Source organism: Loxodonta africana, chromosome 5, assembly GCF_030014295.1.
Source record: "Loxodonta africana isolate mLoxAfr1 chromosome 5, mLoxAfr1.hap2, whole genome shotgun sequence".
NCBI classification, from domain to species: domain Eukaryota; kingdom Metazoa; phylum Chordata; class Mammalia; order Proboscidea; family Elephantidae; genus Loxodonta; species Loxodonta africana.
Window position 1 is genome coordinate 58,760,661 of NC_087346.1, and position 15,525 is coordinate 58,776,185.

The window sequence follows — 15,525 nt, forward strand, 5'->3', positions numbered from 1 at the left end:
ACAGGTGTAGTCAATTTGATTTCTGTGTGTTCCCTCTGATGAGGTCCCTGAGTATCGTGGCCTTTTATGTTGGTGAAAGAAGGTGTTTGCAATGAAGAAGTCGTTGGTCTTGCAAAATTCTATCATCCCATCTCCGGCATAGCTTCCAGCATCACAGCAACACGGAAGCCCCCATAGTACGACAAACTGACAGACATGTGGGGCTTGTATTTAACATAAGCATGTTAATTTTTGAACACTTCCAAAGAAGCAAAATCAAAGAAAAGAGGTGAGCTCTTTCCTTGTATTTGAATTGCTATTTCCTTAGAAGATCATAAACCTACAGAACTGTAGTCTTATTTCACTCTTTTTCTCCTTTATCATATGATATCGATTTTGTCTTATTCTTTTCTTCCCATAGATTGTGGGAAGATGACTTACAAAATATCTGTACATATGCAAATGAAAATATTGTGGAAGAAAGAGGATAAACAATGACAATCTCTAAGACCAAGAGAATGCTAAATGCTTCTCTATCAGCTGTAATGTCTCATCAAATATGGGCTTGCTATTTCATAATTTGAAAAATGTTTGATAATTTGAATTAAAAGTTTCTATTTCTTCACCTAAAAAGTATATAATTATTTGAACATTCTGTGAATGGGCTAACTCATTTCCTAGAATCAACTATGTCAAAAGATTTAATAGTCTTAAGTATTAATTCTTTTGAGTCTAAATGTGGGGTTTTAAGTGGAAGATTCTAGTTATAGAGTTTATAGAACAAAAGTTAGATTAAAAAAAAAGCATATAGTTTAGTTTTTTATATAAATATGTTCCTATTAATTTTGGACTTTAATAATCTTATAATGTGGACTTTACTAATTTGAAAAGCATGTTGCTGCCTATGTCTTCTATTTTCCATGTTCCAACTTTTTATGGGAGACATCTAGCCATACATATATCTCCTTTAGCTTTTGGCTTGACCAGTTATCTTGCAGGGCTAGTGCTTATTGATTTCTTCAGTTTAGCTATTCATTAGTACAGTTATTTGAATATTGTCAATATTCCCCTTAAGATGTCATGCTCTATGACAGAAATGACCATGTTTATTTTGTTCACCTCTGTATCCCCAGCATCTAGCATATTTTGTGGCACAGAGTGGGTGCTGGATAAACAATCCTGGGTTGAGTGTATCAACAAATGAATGAAAAAGCTAATGAATCACCTTGGCAATACTAAATAGGGTGTGGAGTTTGAATATGAATATGTTAAGAAATGAGTGTACTGAGGAAGGATACAGGGTGGCTGATCCTCACTGCTATCTCACTTACTGGGATGAGTGGAGTGAAAGGAATTATGACAGAAGGAGTAAATAGCTTAGAAATACACAAAAGCTGGAGGAGGGTGAGCTTTTTCAAGCATTTTGGCCTTTATTTATGAGGAGTAGGGGCCTAAGTGAGCTGTTTTTGGAGCTCTGCGGTGCTCCTGTATACCTCTAAAGAGTCTGTGAAACCAATGTGCTCCTCAGAGGGGATTAGTGAGCAGCATGAGGCTTAGTACTTGATTAAGATGTAAATAAAATAGGCACCTCTCCCCCTCAGCATTCCATTTTTGTTATCTGATTCAGTTCACTAAGATGTAATAAAGAGAATCCCATTCAAAAATGAAGAATATCTCTCAGTCTAGGTCATTCTTTGTTGTCTGTCTTGGAAAGTCAGACTTGTTATATGGAAATTGAAGAATTAGGAATCCTGATACCACCTATTCAGGCATAGTCTTGTATCTATCCCTATCCTTATTTTTATAATCACAAGTAGAATTCTCTCTCTCTGTCCTCCTTTCTCTCTCTCTCTCTCTCTCACACACACACGTGCACACACACACACATCTTCAGGCTACTAGAATAATTTTTCAATCAACAAATATATACTGAGGTGTTTCTATTTGCCAGTCATTGCAAGTGAAAACCAACTTTGTGTTTTATTGGTATTTACAATTTAGTGGAAGAGTCTCACACTAATGAAATTATTACAAAAATATAATAGAACTACTTCTCACTTACCTACTATCACATTATCTTACATGTCACATTTGACAATAGCAAAAAATCTACTATTTTGTGCATTAACAACGTATGGCTGGTAGTAACAAATGCTGAGGTGAAAGGAGAGAATAACGCTGGCTGTGATGGTTAAGATTATGTGTCAACTTGGCTGGACCATGATTTTCAGTGGTTTGGCACTGTAGTCCATCCTCGGTTTTGTGATCGGATGTGATCGTCCTCCATTTCACATAACACTGATTTCTACATATGGACCTAGTCTTTGGAACCTAACCATGTTTATAGTTGAGGAGTGGGTGTATAAGGAAAGTATTGGAGAAACAAGAGAGAGTATCTCTTATACACCTACTCCTCACTTATCAACTATCTCATTATCTGACATTTCACATTTAGAACAATAGTAAAAAATCTACTATTGGGCCACTTTGTGCATTAATGAGGTGGCAGGAATGGTGGCAACAGCTGCAGAGCACCCCCTTCCTTGAGGAGGGTCTCTGGGTGGCCTCCAGGAAGCTGGGCCGCACTGCCTGGCACCCTCCGCTCTCTCCTGCTGGTGGGGGCACTATATCCAACTGCCAAGCATGGCTGGCCTCCTCCATGGCCATGGCCTGTGGGTGAACACTAGACAGCACCGAGCCGGTGGTTGCCTGTTCTGAGTTCCCAGCTTCTATGTGGCCCAAGACCCTGCAGCTTAAACTTGCTGTAAGGTGGGAAAAGAGGAAAGAAAGAGGTATCGGAGACGGCGTTTCCAAGAAATACGTGGAAGTTTAATGACATCCTTGAAGCCTCTGCCTTGGTGGGGTCAGGTGCCAACCAAGCTCCTAGCACCATCACAGGAAGCCTGGAGCCTTGGTGACTTTCCAGGCCCAGAGGGCAGAGCAGCCTCCAGAATGGTGAACGCAGGGCTTGCAGGGGTGGGAGTGAAGGTCTGAAGGTGGATCCACGAGAGAAGCTCTGACTTAGCACAGGAGGAAGGTGAAGTGGTTAAGCTATGGGCCCTCAAGTCACACAGCCCGCTTTTATCCAGTTTTGTCTCCTCCAAGCCTCCTTCTCCACAGAGGAATAATCCATAACTGGACTCGTCACAGAGATGAGCAAATCAATAAAGTTTAGCTGTTTTTATTTCTGTGATCATATTTTCTAAATGAAAAAAATCAGACAAATAGATGGTCTGAAAATAGAAAAAAAATTCCTCCGTTTTCACATAATGCAGATTTTCACATAAGACCTGATCTTTGGAACCTAAACATGTCAATAGGTGAGAAGTGGGTGAATAGAATCGCAAAGCATTCTGAGTGAAAGAACTCAGTACAATGGGGAATAAAATTATCTTAGATAACAATTTTCTCTCTCACACTTCTTGCCTCTCTCTCTTAATTCCCTTTCTCTTTTTCTCTCCTCTCAACTTTATCTTTCTTTCCCAGCCTATGCAGAACAGTTTTGATTCTGAATCCTACATACACAGGTCCTGTTTTCTGATAAAGAACTTAATAATTTTGATAAAATGTTATACCTGAAACTCCTTGAAAGCAGGGACTATATCATTTCTTTTTGGCACTGTGGAATTGAGCACGATGTTTAACTTAGTATATACGCACAATAAATAGTTGTTGAGTAAAGGTCAATAGTTCGGGTATACTATATATTAATGTTTTACCTCTCTTAGACCTCAGATAACATTGTGAATTTTCACAGAGAAATAACGACTGCTAAAATCAATTTCAAGGAGTGAGACTAATGATAGGGAAATATTTCAGTAAAGGAGAATTACTCTTAAAATGACAACTCACTAGACAGCTGCCTGCTACAGCTGGGCAAAAAATCCTTCCTACAGTGAGTTGCTTAGGAAAACCCACCTTTCTCTCAATACATTGTTTGGACCTTACTTTGTGTGGTTTGGTTTAGGATAAGCTGCCTTTATGTACTTTCTCCTATCCTTCTATGACTACTGACAGTTTTAATTTAAACAGTATTTTTTCTTTTTTCATTTCTATTACTATCCTTTTCTTCAGATTGATATTTCTTTTCTTTTAAAGATATTCTTTTAAAATAGTCTCTCTCTTTTTTTATCATGGCTTCTTGCCCTGTTTTGCTGAATTTACCTTTCCAGGAACATCCATTAACTTAATTAATTTTTTACAAATACCATATTTTATTCAATCTAAGATGTTTTCAATTGTAAGATGCATAATTGTCTTATGCACCACTAAGAAAGACAAACAATGTGGTCAATTTTGGTTGTAAGGAGCTATCAGTTGAAAGATGCATCCTGATTTCAGAAATACCAAAGTGTAAAAAATTATATGCTTTTGAATTTTAAAATATGGAGGAATCACAGCCACACTTTACCATAAACTTTCAGTCACATCTTTGTATAAAGTTGTTGAATTATTTTTATGGTAATTTCAGGCTCACGAATACTGCATTTAATATTTAATAAGGACTTCATTGCATTTTTTTCAAGAATATTCTGAGAATTTTAGAAGATGTCCTGCTAAAATAAAACTCTCAAATCAGGGTTTGTTGTCTGTGTATACCCCGACCATCTAGAAGAAGGCCTGGGGCATATTAGGTCCTCAATAAATATTTCTCAAATGAATTTATGAGTAAATACACGTTTCATTAGTGACGCCACTGTGTCTGTTATAAACACAACCACACCAGGCACATAAGAGTTGGATTAATCAGTGAACTCTTGCCAATGTCAAGTTTTTCAGATATCGTGTATTTTTTCTTACACCATATCTTCTCATACCTTTCTTTTCACTTGTTGCTAACTTCTTTCCATTTTTTCATTAGTATTATGATGATCTTTACAATTTAGTGATACATTATTTCTTTTTTTTGGGAATCATCATAAAAAAAGAATGACAAAATTGGTCTTTTATGGCTATCCACACTTGTATACTTTAAGAAATTAAAAGAAAATAAAATCTTCATAACTGCCTTGAGGTAATACACTTGGTCTACTCGTTAAGAAATAGAGATCATCAGGCCAAATATGGAAACAAAGAAAGAGTCAGACAGAGGCACCAAGATGTAAGATCTGAATTTCATTCTCATTCTTTTTTTTTCTCCATTTGTAAGACGTATTTCTGTGGTTTTGATCATGGCTGAATATAAAGTTATTCATAGGTGATGCCATTTAGAAAATGCTCCTTAGTGACCAATAACATTTGCAACCGGCACATTCCAAATGTTATACCATTTTTAATTTAAATCTAACATGACTGTATTCCGTAATCTTTACAGAAACAGATTGCCACATCTTTCTCCTGTGGAGCAGCTGGTGGTTTCAAACCACCCATATTTTGGTTAGCAGCCAAGTGCTTAACCACAGGCATAGAGGTTAGGATTCCAACACATTTTTGGGGGACACAATTCAATTCATAACAAGCGTGTAAAAAGAATATGGCTGGCTTTTGTTCCTGGTTTCAGCAGGTAACCTTTAAACCCTTAAAATTTCCCCAGTGATAACTTTGTTATTCATGGTGGGACCCTCGGACCATACCTGATTATTTACGCTGAAAATGTGATTCCTGGTGGAATCCTAGATAGATTATGCTAATAAGGTAACTCAGGACGAAGGCTGGCCATGCCAGATAGATCAACCATGTGATTAGAGGGTTGGAGCTTTCAGCCACATGATGTCAGCCAGGCCTCCATAGTGGCAAGGGGAGGTTGGAGACTGAATTCAATTTTGTGGCCAATGATTCAATCAATCATACCTACATAATTAAATTCCAATAAAAACTATGGACACTGAAGCTCAGGTTAGGCTTCCCTGGTTGACAATATTTGGCATATTTTCACACATCAGTGTGTTGGGAGGGTGACTCATCCTGATTCCATGGGGAGAGGATAATGGAAGTTTCATGTCTGCGACCATCCCAGACCTCACCCTCTGTGTCTCTCCCTTTGGTTCTGACCTGTATCCTTCAGCTGTAATAAAACTGTAATCACAAGTATGGCACTTTCCTGAGTTCTAAGAGCTGTTCTAGAGAATTATTGAACCTGAGCAGGTAGTGGAAACCCTGGAATTTGTAGCCAGTTGTCAGAAGTGAGGGTGGATTTGGGATCTCAAACTTGCAGCTCGTGTCAAGTGAGAACAGTCTTGTGGAAGACTGTTTGTGCCCTTAACATTTGAAGTCTGACTTAAGTCTGTGTATTTGGTGTCAGAAGTAATCACAATATGGTTTAAATAAATGAACACATACAAAGGCCTTATAACGGTCTATCAAATGGTAGGTACTGATGCTGGATTGCCCATTTTCCCTCCAGTTCCACTGTGCCCTTTACTGCCTTACTCTGTCCTGACCTACATGGTATTCACTACTTGGGTCCCCTTGCTCCTGGTTGGGTTTGGCAACGACAGACAATTGAAGGGGATGGAAGGATAAGAAGGAAGATATTAGTGTATCCTTGCCTCCTCATTTAACTGGTGTCTAACAGTGGTGGTTTTGACAGTGATTCTTTTTCTCCATTTTCTTCCTCTACCAAGGTTCACAGCTACTATTGAGTGGTCACTCTCCAATGGCTCTAGCTATTGCCAGGTCTGGTAATACTGTTCCCTCCCTATTCCTTATCGGTCATCATGGCAGTCAAAGGCTTCATGTGTATCTAGGCCCTGTGGTCTTCAACATACCTTGTTGATTCCTTTAACCTTATTTACATCTCTGTTAATAATGTAACTATCTTTAATTAAGCATTGGAATGTCTATTTATCACAGACAATAAAGTGATGAATTATCTACTTTAAGATAAATATGGAAAGAGTAGAACTGCACTCCATAGGTTCTTCATTTTCTTCTGAGGCACTTCTGAGAGGTTCAGAACCACCAACCTTTCAGTAGTAATTGACAGCTTAACCATCTTTACTACCCAGGGACTCCTAAATACTAGGTTATTTCCTTCAAATCAATGAAATATCATTAACAGTGATAGGAATGGGGGTTTCAAAACTTAGATAAGGAAAATAAATTTTACTAAACTGTGTGTAATTGATAGCATACATTTCTTAAGAAGCGAAGGGGGCACACGTGGAACTGCAGCTTGATTGTAGTTAGAACGGATGAGGTACCTTCCCTCAGGGTTTTACACATGTCCCCTCCTCTTTCTTCCTTCTGGGAGGTATTACAGGCAAATACTTGGAGTACAAGGAATTGGTGTTTAAGTTCACCATTTACAAAATCAAGTCTCATACAGACCATATTCTAGTTCAAGGATTAAATGAGGTAAAGCATCAAGATTTTGGAGTTGCTGAATGATCTGGGAGATGCGATTCTCTGTGTTTGGTAGAAAAAGCTTGCAAGTTAGCCTAAGTGAGCGCTAGATCTGGAAAGGTGCTTACAGGAAATAAATAAAAGGTCATGGCTTTTTTCCATTCCCATATGAGTCACAGGAAGAGCCAGAAAGCAAATGAGATGATTAAGTACACTGGCTATATACGCATCGTAGGAGTGTAATAAACGAAACAACCTTTTACTCAACTGGGCAGCCAAGTTGATAAATTCATATCACATCACAGAAACATGGGAAAAACCAACTATTTCCTTATCTCTACTCACTAATCATATTCAGGATCTGTGCCTGCTGAGCTTGTAGAAAACAGAGATCATTATGAGTCATGGAGGTGAACCTGGGCATGCAGGCATTAACACTGTGCAAAGCAATACCACTTCATGCTCAAAATAGCAATTACTTTGCTCATCCTGGAAATGAATTTAAAATAATTGGCCCTATGAAGCTATTCCAATAAAACTCACCTTTACATTATTCAGAGTTAAACATTTCAAACTCTTAATTCACCTGAAATCTTTTATATCTAAATTCTCACACTTATTGCAGTAGGTAATAGGGAGTATAACGTAATGTTAAGAGGGAGGTGGTTAGAGGTTTGGACCCAGATTTCCTGAATTCGAATCCCAACTCTGCTACTTACTATCCGTACAACCTTCCGCATTTGTTTTCAGTGTGAAAGACTCAGTTTCCTTATCTATATCCTTGGACTCATACTAGTACTTCTTGGGAATACTGTGAAGACTGAATAAGGTAATGCATGCAGAGGGCTTGGTAGAGTATCTGGCACATAGTAAGCACTTAGGAAATTTTAGCTGTTTTTGTCTCCCCAAGAAGTCACTAGGCATACCTTCAGGATAGAGTCTATATATTGTTCATCTTATACCCATTACTAAGTCTATCATATAGCACTGAATAAATATTTGCTTAACAACTGAATGAGGTTAGTTTGTCTTGGAAATATGAATCGCAAAAAACAAAACAAAGCACATATATTGTTTTGTATTGCAATTGTTCATACAATCACTAGAGAAGAGACTATTAATAGTTTATTGCACTTGAAACATCTGTCTTTTTAACGTCAGCACACCAGTGCAAATGCACACGCGCACCCTCAGGCACGTACAGAAGCACATGGTCACTTCAGTTACCAAGTATTTACAGCCTATTTACCAAAATGTAAAAATCTGGTCAAAACAATAACTAGGAATAAAATCATAGGCATGAAAAAGTAGAATTAGGCTATACATTTTAATTTCCTTTTATAGAGAATATTCACAGCCCTTTTTTTGACAGAGAAATTATGTTAAATCTATTTAATTTTCATTTGCCAATACACAAAGGGCAGCCATTGTTTTTATAAACTTTGATGAGTATCTAATTAGCATGGACATATCAAAGACTGTTTACCACTCCCATTTACTAATTTGGCAATTTATTTAGCCTATAGGAAAGTTTTTTTTCAAACTTAAAAACAAGTAGGCTACTCTGAAGTAAAATAATTTTAATAGCTATGCACTATGGGAACCAGCTGCACTCAAGCCAATTCCCAGTCATGGCGGACCCATGTATGCTAGAGTAGAACTGTGCTCCATAGCATTTTCGATGGCTGGTTTTTTGGGAAGTAGATTGCCAGGTCTTTCTAGGTGTCTTGGGGTGGACTCAACTCTCCAATCTTTCAGTTAGCAGCTAATCTCATTAACTGTTTGCACCACCCAGGGACTCCTACAGACTAGTAAGTTTTGAAATGTACTATAAAGTAGCATGAGGTTAAACACATTGAAATAAAAAGAGACAGTGCAAACCTTATGTTTTTTGGCTATTTGCATAGTACTCATTTGAGTATTTTAATGTCCAAGAATATTTCTATTATCATCTTGGGAATGGTTATCATTTATGGATTTCTTAATAAATGAATAGAATTGTAATAAATGTTTCACATGTATAATCCCATTTAGCATTCACAGAATTACTAGATGATAAGCTCTGCAAAGAGAGAATCATATATGTATTTTATTCATCAATGTCCCCAGTCATCAGCATGGAGCTTGGAATACAGTTGATGATACTCAGTAAATATTTATTAACTAACCAAATGGTCTTTCCTCCAAAGTAGTTCCTTACTAGAAAATTATCATCTTCATCTCCTAACATTTTAGTATTCCTGAGTGTAGAACATTGTATCAAATCTCTCCTAGTTTTAGGTGGTTATCTTCATTTATGCATAGTATAGAGTTTCAGTGAGAGAGTGACTCACGGATACTTTTATCATGTGTGGAAAGCTGTAGAAAGAGGGAAATTGCACCTACAGTGTCTAAGGAACTTATTTAGCAAAGCACCGTCATTTAAAGAAAATAACGCACACATCTGATTCTAATCCACTTAAAAAATATCTTAGAGATCATAGGGTTTGTAAAAAGCTCTTTCAAGATTACGGCACCAGGTGTAAAACATAAACAAATGAAGGATAAAGCAACCTCTAGAAACTAAAGCCACAAGGCACATCAGACTTACCAGGACAGTCACCACCCGTAGAACCACGCCTCGCATGTTATTCTCCAGCTTCTTGTCAGTCAGTGACCCATTCAGCCCTGTGACAGGGTTCCAGCACCCCAGCTGAAAGACAAAATAGCTTTGGTCACTTATCTGCCTGAAGAACTGTCCGGTCACTGGTGTGGAGAGCTTTCAGAGGACTTGTGATGTCTCTTGGAATAATTAGTATAATAAGGGTCTTGCACAGGTTTTCTTTTTTAATAGCAAACGAAATAACCAGAAATGCCATTTCCTGCTTTTAAATATCATCATATGACATATGACAGTACCCAGCCTGCTTTAGGAGGCTCGCTGAAGACATTTGACTTAATGAGGAGTTATAAATGCACCAATAACTTAGTCCCACTAATGCACTAATTGGGAAAATAATAGCTGATATAATTCTAGCATAACATCTGTTCTAATATATCAATTACTGTACAAGTTGAATTTTCTTACAGTTCCAATGGTTTTAATTAGATCTTACCCCGTGGCGCAGTGGTTAGGAGCTCGGCTGCTAACCAACAGGTCGGCAGTCTGAATCCACCAGCTGCTCCTGGGAAACCCTACGAGCAAGTTCTACTTTGTCCTAAAGGATCATCATGAGTCGGAATGGACTCAATGGTAACAGGTAACACCGTTCTTATTGGGAAAAAAAAGCTGCAAAATTCTTACCGTGACTAGAAGGGTTACTGGTTTTTTTTAAGGAAAAGATCATGTATTTGGCTTTGTTGTTTTCAAAGTATTCACAGTATATAAAACAATATAATTTGCCTATTTTGTTAGTGCTATCAATTTGCTTTCAGTGTTTTGGCAGCAGCTTGTCCCTTAGGGTCTTGCAATGTTTCACTTCTTTTTTCTCTCCAAAATACTCGTTTAGTTTTTAAAACCTCCTTTAGTTCTTATCTCTTGTAATATTCAAATCTGACAGCTATCGATTTTAAGATTACCGCCTATAAATCTCAATGGGATGAAAATTAATGACTCTCAGCTCAGAAGTAAGAAGAAAGGAAAGAGATGATGTGACTTGAATTAGCAGATAACTGCTCAAGGAGCAAAGCTGCGAAGAGAATGCTGTAATGCACACCTTGGGAAGAAGTGCCGTGCTATGGCTATTGATCCAGATACCAGCTCCATGAGCCTTCGCATTTGAAAACCTAATTCTACATTCAGATATTCTAAGAATGGGACAGACCTTTAGTCATATTCGGAGACTGTTTTGATCAACTAAATGGTTACAGTGGCACCTGGTTATTTGTGTTGCTTCCCCCTGATGACTGTGATTTATTTCCTTGTATTGCATTTTGTTTGTATCTTCCAAAGTCATCAACGAACTGGCAAGTCTTCCTCACAAATAAACAATTTAGGTGCTTCCTATTAAAACTCAAGTTTCTCTTTGAGCTCCCCAAAAGGTGTTTAATTAAAATACTAAAATGTAAAAAAATAAAAAAAATATGAAAAAATTTTTATTTTTTTTATGTAGTATACCATAAGAGAAAGGGATGTCACAATATAAACAGCAGAGCTAGCTTTTATTCTTATTAAAATAATTTGGAAAATGCTGCTAATTGCTGGTTTCAACTGTAAAAGCACATTAAATTCTTACAATGATATGTCATTCTTAGTTACATAAAAAGTCTAATTAGAACTTAGATCCATTTAGCAAATCCAAATGTGTTGAAAGTCTAATTATCAGAGATATTGTAGTTCTCCGTCCAAATTTAAAACCTCGTGAAATTTCTTTTGAGCTTTTATTCTCTTCTGAGGTCAAACAAAGTCTGTTCTAAATTACATTCCTTGATGTGTACTTTTTCTAATTACTTCTTCTAGAGGATTTTATTTGCCAAGACCAAAAATATTGATGGAAAAAAGGTGATCTATAACATTAAGCGAAGAGCTAAATTTCCAATGTGACGTCTATATTTTACTTAATTCTAAGCCTAATGAACAGCTTTTAGAATATCATCTTGTTCATGACAAATATGTTCTAAGCTGCCAAGTAAACACAAGGATTTCTTTTTGTCCCCCTTGGAGTTGTTTTATAAGTTTGGTAATCCTACTTCAAATAAATGGCATCTTTATTGCCAACTTAAATGTATTGAGTAATAAAAATATTTACTACTGAATTAGTGACAATGTTTGTTGAGCAGTTTTGTTTCAACAATGCTCTGGACAATTTCCAACTTCTTTTTAATTATGCCCTTATTTAATCAAAACTAAACATGGTGTCCTGGATTGAACTGCGTCTACCAAAGGGTATGTTGAAGTCCTAACATCTTTACCTGTAAATATGACCCTGTTTGGAAATAGGATCTTTTGTAAAGTTAATGAATTCATTCTGGAGTAGAGTGAATTGTTTCTGAGTAGAATCTTATAAAAACAGCAGAACAGACACAGACACACACGGGAGAAGATAACGTGTGAGAAATCATCTATAAACCAAGGAATGCCCAGAGAAAACCTGCCCTAAAGCTGATGCCCTGATTTAGACTTCCAGCACTCAAAATTGTGGGACAATAAATTTCTGTTCTTTAAAGTCACTAATTTATGGTATTTCAAAAAAAAAAATTTTTTTTTTTTGTTATGGTAGCACAGGTAGCTACAGTATGATAGATCACTTCTATGTGTGGCCTTTTTAGACATGGACTTGTAACTCCCACCTGAGTGAATGGGCAGGACTGTGTGTGGTAATTGTCAGTTTTCCCATGCTGCCAGGCTTGAAATGTGCCATCCCAGAAGCCGGAAAGAAGAGCCCACTACCACCAAGGAAGGAGAGACCAGCAGGAGAGATGCATAAGAGAGACCCACAGGAGATGGTGCACTGGGCTTCCCAGCTCATGCAGCAAGAAAACTGAGTGCTTTTGGGCAGAGACTGAGGGCCAGGGAGAGGCATACCTGTGAGCATAGCTGGGAAGAGGCTGTCCTGATGGCAGAATGGAATCCTGAGTGTTCCTGAGCCTGAACTATAATTGTTATTTCCCTAATAAACCCCACAATCATGAGTATTGTCTGTGAGTTCTATGTGGCCATTGCAATAAATTATTGAACCCAGCAGAGAAGTAGAGAGTGCAGTGGAGGGATGGTCAGTGTTGGAATTGGTAAAAATGGAGGAAAGAGGAGGCATTTCTGACCCGTGCCTCATAGGAATTGGCCTTGGCCTGTTGATCTTGGTTCTCCTTCCTCCTTGTGAAGTGAGAGGAAGTCAGACACTGCCCCCACGCTGTTTTTACAGTAACTAACACATACGGCCAATGTTTAACACATACGGCCAATGGTTTAAATAATTTTAAAGCACTCTAGTGTTTGGGGGTTTGGAAAAAAAACAAAAGAAAATATTTGGAATAGGACAACATAGCTTGTCTTTAGACCTAGGCAGTGTCTTAAATGTTATTTGTACCATAAATGATGCCATTTATTCTCAATCCCAGAATTTTATTTTTGTAAGTTTGGACAGGTTTTCATATATATTATAAGATAGTAATTCTCTCCTTTGCTTGATAGTTTTCATCCTCTGTATTTTCTCTCTCTCTCTCTCTTTTTTTTTTTTCCCTACTTGACTCAAATGTCTTTTGATGACAGCACTTGTAAAATTGTTCAGTATAATTCTCTATTCTTACAACATTGGTGTGGATTCTAGGATTGATAATCTTCTTTTACTTAACTTAGTTTCTCCTTCATATGCACTAATCTACAATGCTTCCTCAATGGGAATCAAGAACTAGGATGTTCAGAGACTGAATTTTGTGGTAGAGAAAGTTTAAGATACAGATTACCTGGAAAACTAGAAATAAAATACATGCACTCATCCCATATTAAATGGGCTTCAACAAAGAGACTATTAAGAAATTAAAATAATACTTATTTCTTATATTAAATAGAACTATTAAAATTTTTTTTACTAGTTTCTACATGTCAGCCATGGTACTGAGCTCTTTACATATGACCTCATATAATTTTCACAATAATTTTATGAGAAGTTGCTATTACTAATATTATTTTACAGATAAGGAAACTACGGACCTAATTAAAGTCACATATCAAGTAAGAGATGATGCTAGGATTTAAGCCCAATCTTCCTTAAGCCCAGATTTAGTGTTTTTAATTGTACTTCTGCTTTATAGCTTGTGAACCCTTTAATTTTTTTCATGAACATGATACACTTAAAGTAGGTAGAGGAGATATTATTTCTATTTTATAGTCAAGGCAGTTGAGACTCAGAATTAACTGGCTGGCTCAAAATAATAGCTAGTGAGGTTACATCTTAGCAGTAAAAATTAAAAGGCAAAATCATCACCACCACCATCATCATACTTTTTATAACAAGTATTATAACATGCACATAGTGCTAACTATATGCCAATCATCTGAGAGCTTTATTTATATTATTTAATTCTCAAAACAACCAAAAGAAAAGTGTTATTATTTTATAGAAGAAGAAACTGAGGATAGAGGGGTTCTGCTCCTTCCATTGTGTTATCGTTTATTCACTTGACCAGCCAAGAAGGCACGGGAACAAGAGATTCTTGTAACATATTCTTGGTACATTCTCCTTTCTCTGACCAACTTACTAAAAAGTAAGTGTGGAACACATTTGATTTATCTATCCTAAGGCCTGATAATGCTTTTCAAAATGTATAGAAAGATGAATGAGGAAATAAACAACCGCAACACACAGAGGAACTGTTGATTACCCACATTTTTTGAAGGATTTCTCAGGTTTTGAGATTCCTTAATTTCTGTTCATACACACGCATCTCCCTGAGGTTCACTTCAAGCTATTCTGTTTGATTGTAATAACTCTTTCCAATACTAAGCAATAAAAATGAGTTAGGTTCACAGACATCCAAATTGAATTTGTATCTACAATGAGTTCTATTCCTTGCAGCATAGCAAGATTGACAGTTATAATGTTTGATAAAAACTGGAAGAATTTCACTTAGGTTCAAGTGTGAGGCTTATTTAACAACTTCTCAGGTTTCATTGTTTGAAATCTCATTAACTTGATTTTTCTGGCTATGTGGAAAAGGTTCTATTTGTCTGGTTATGTTTTTGTTTTTGTTTGTTTCTCTCTTTTAACAACATGGCCGGAGACTAATAAAAATAATGCATGCAAAATCTCATAACACTATTCAGCTATGAGCACTTTCTAAGTAAAATGATAAAAACGGCTTCTGCAGCACATGAGATTTACAGAAAGTTATACTGCTGATGGCAAAATAAGATTCACTATCCTACATGGTCTGGCAGTCTAGAGAAAATTTAGAAGGGATAAAAAAATAATAAAGACCAACTCAATTTCCTTTCAATTACATTATATCGATTTCTACAGTATTTTCTAGTTATTGCCTAAAGTCATTTAAAACCTTAAAAATGCTTAATGCTCTAATTATTTCCTTCACTGGAGCTTCGGCAATAATAATCTTGTAGCGTTCTGTTAAAATCAATGTAATATCTTGTGTTCAACAAACTGGTTGATGTATTTGCGTGAGCACAGTAGTATGCTCCTACCGTTATGTGTACTAATGGGCAAATTTTATGTATTTATTTTTTCCTTCAATATTTTCACTTTTCATTTGCCCACGGGCTGCAAAGGATGACTTTTGACTCTTGGGTTTTACGTCGCTATTTTTCAGTGTTACAATGTCCAAAATAGC

At 36.8% G+C, this 15,525-nt stretch overlaps 1 protein-coding gene across 2 annotated transcripts in view; it reads right to left on the reverse strand.

Annotated features, from left to right (window-relative positions):
* Window positions 1-15,525, reverse strand: part of GRID2 (glutamate ionotropic receptor delta type subunit 2) — a 1,644,765-nt gene that overhangs the window by 417,317 nt on the left and 1,211,923 nt on the right. For both annotated transcript variants that reach the window (XM_010594048.3, XM_003414078.4), the window contains one exon: window positions 9,854-9,955. In XM_010594048.3, the coding sequence (XP_010592350.1) occupies window positions 9,854-9,955 (102 nt within the window). The remainder of the gene's footprint in view (window positions 1-9,853; window positions 9,956-15,525) is intronic.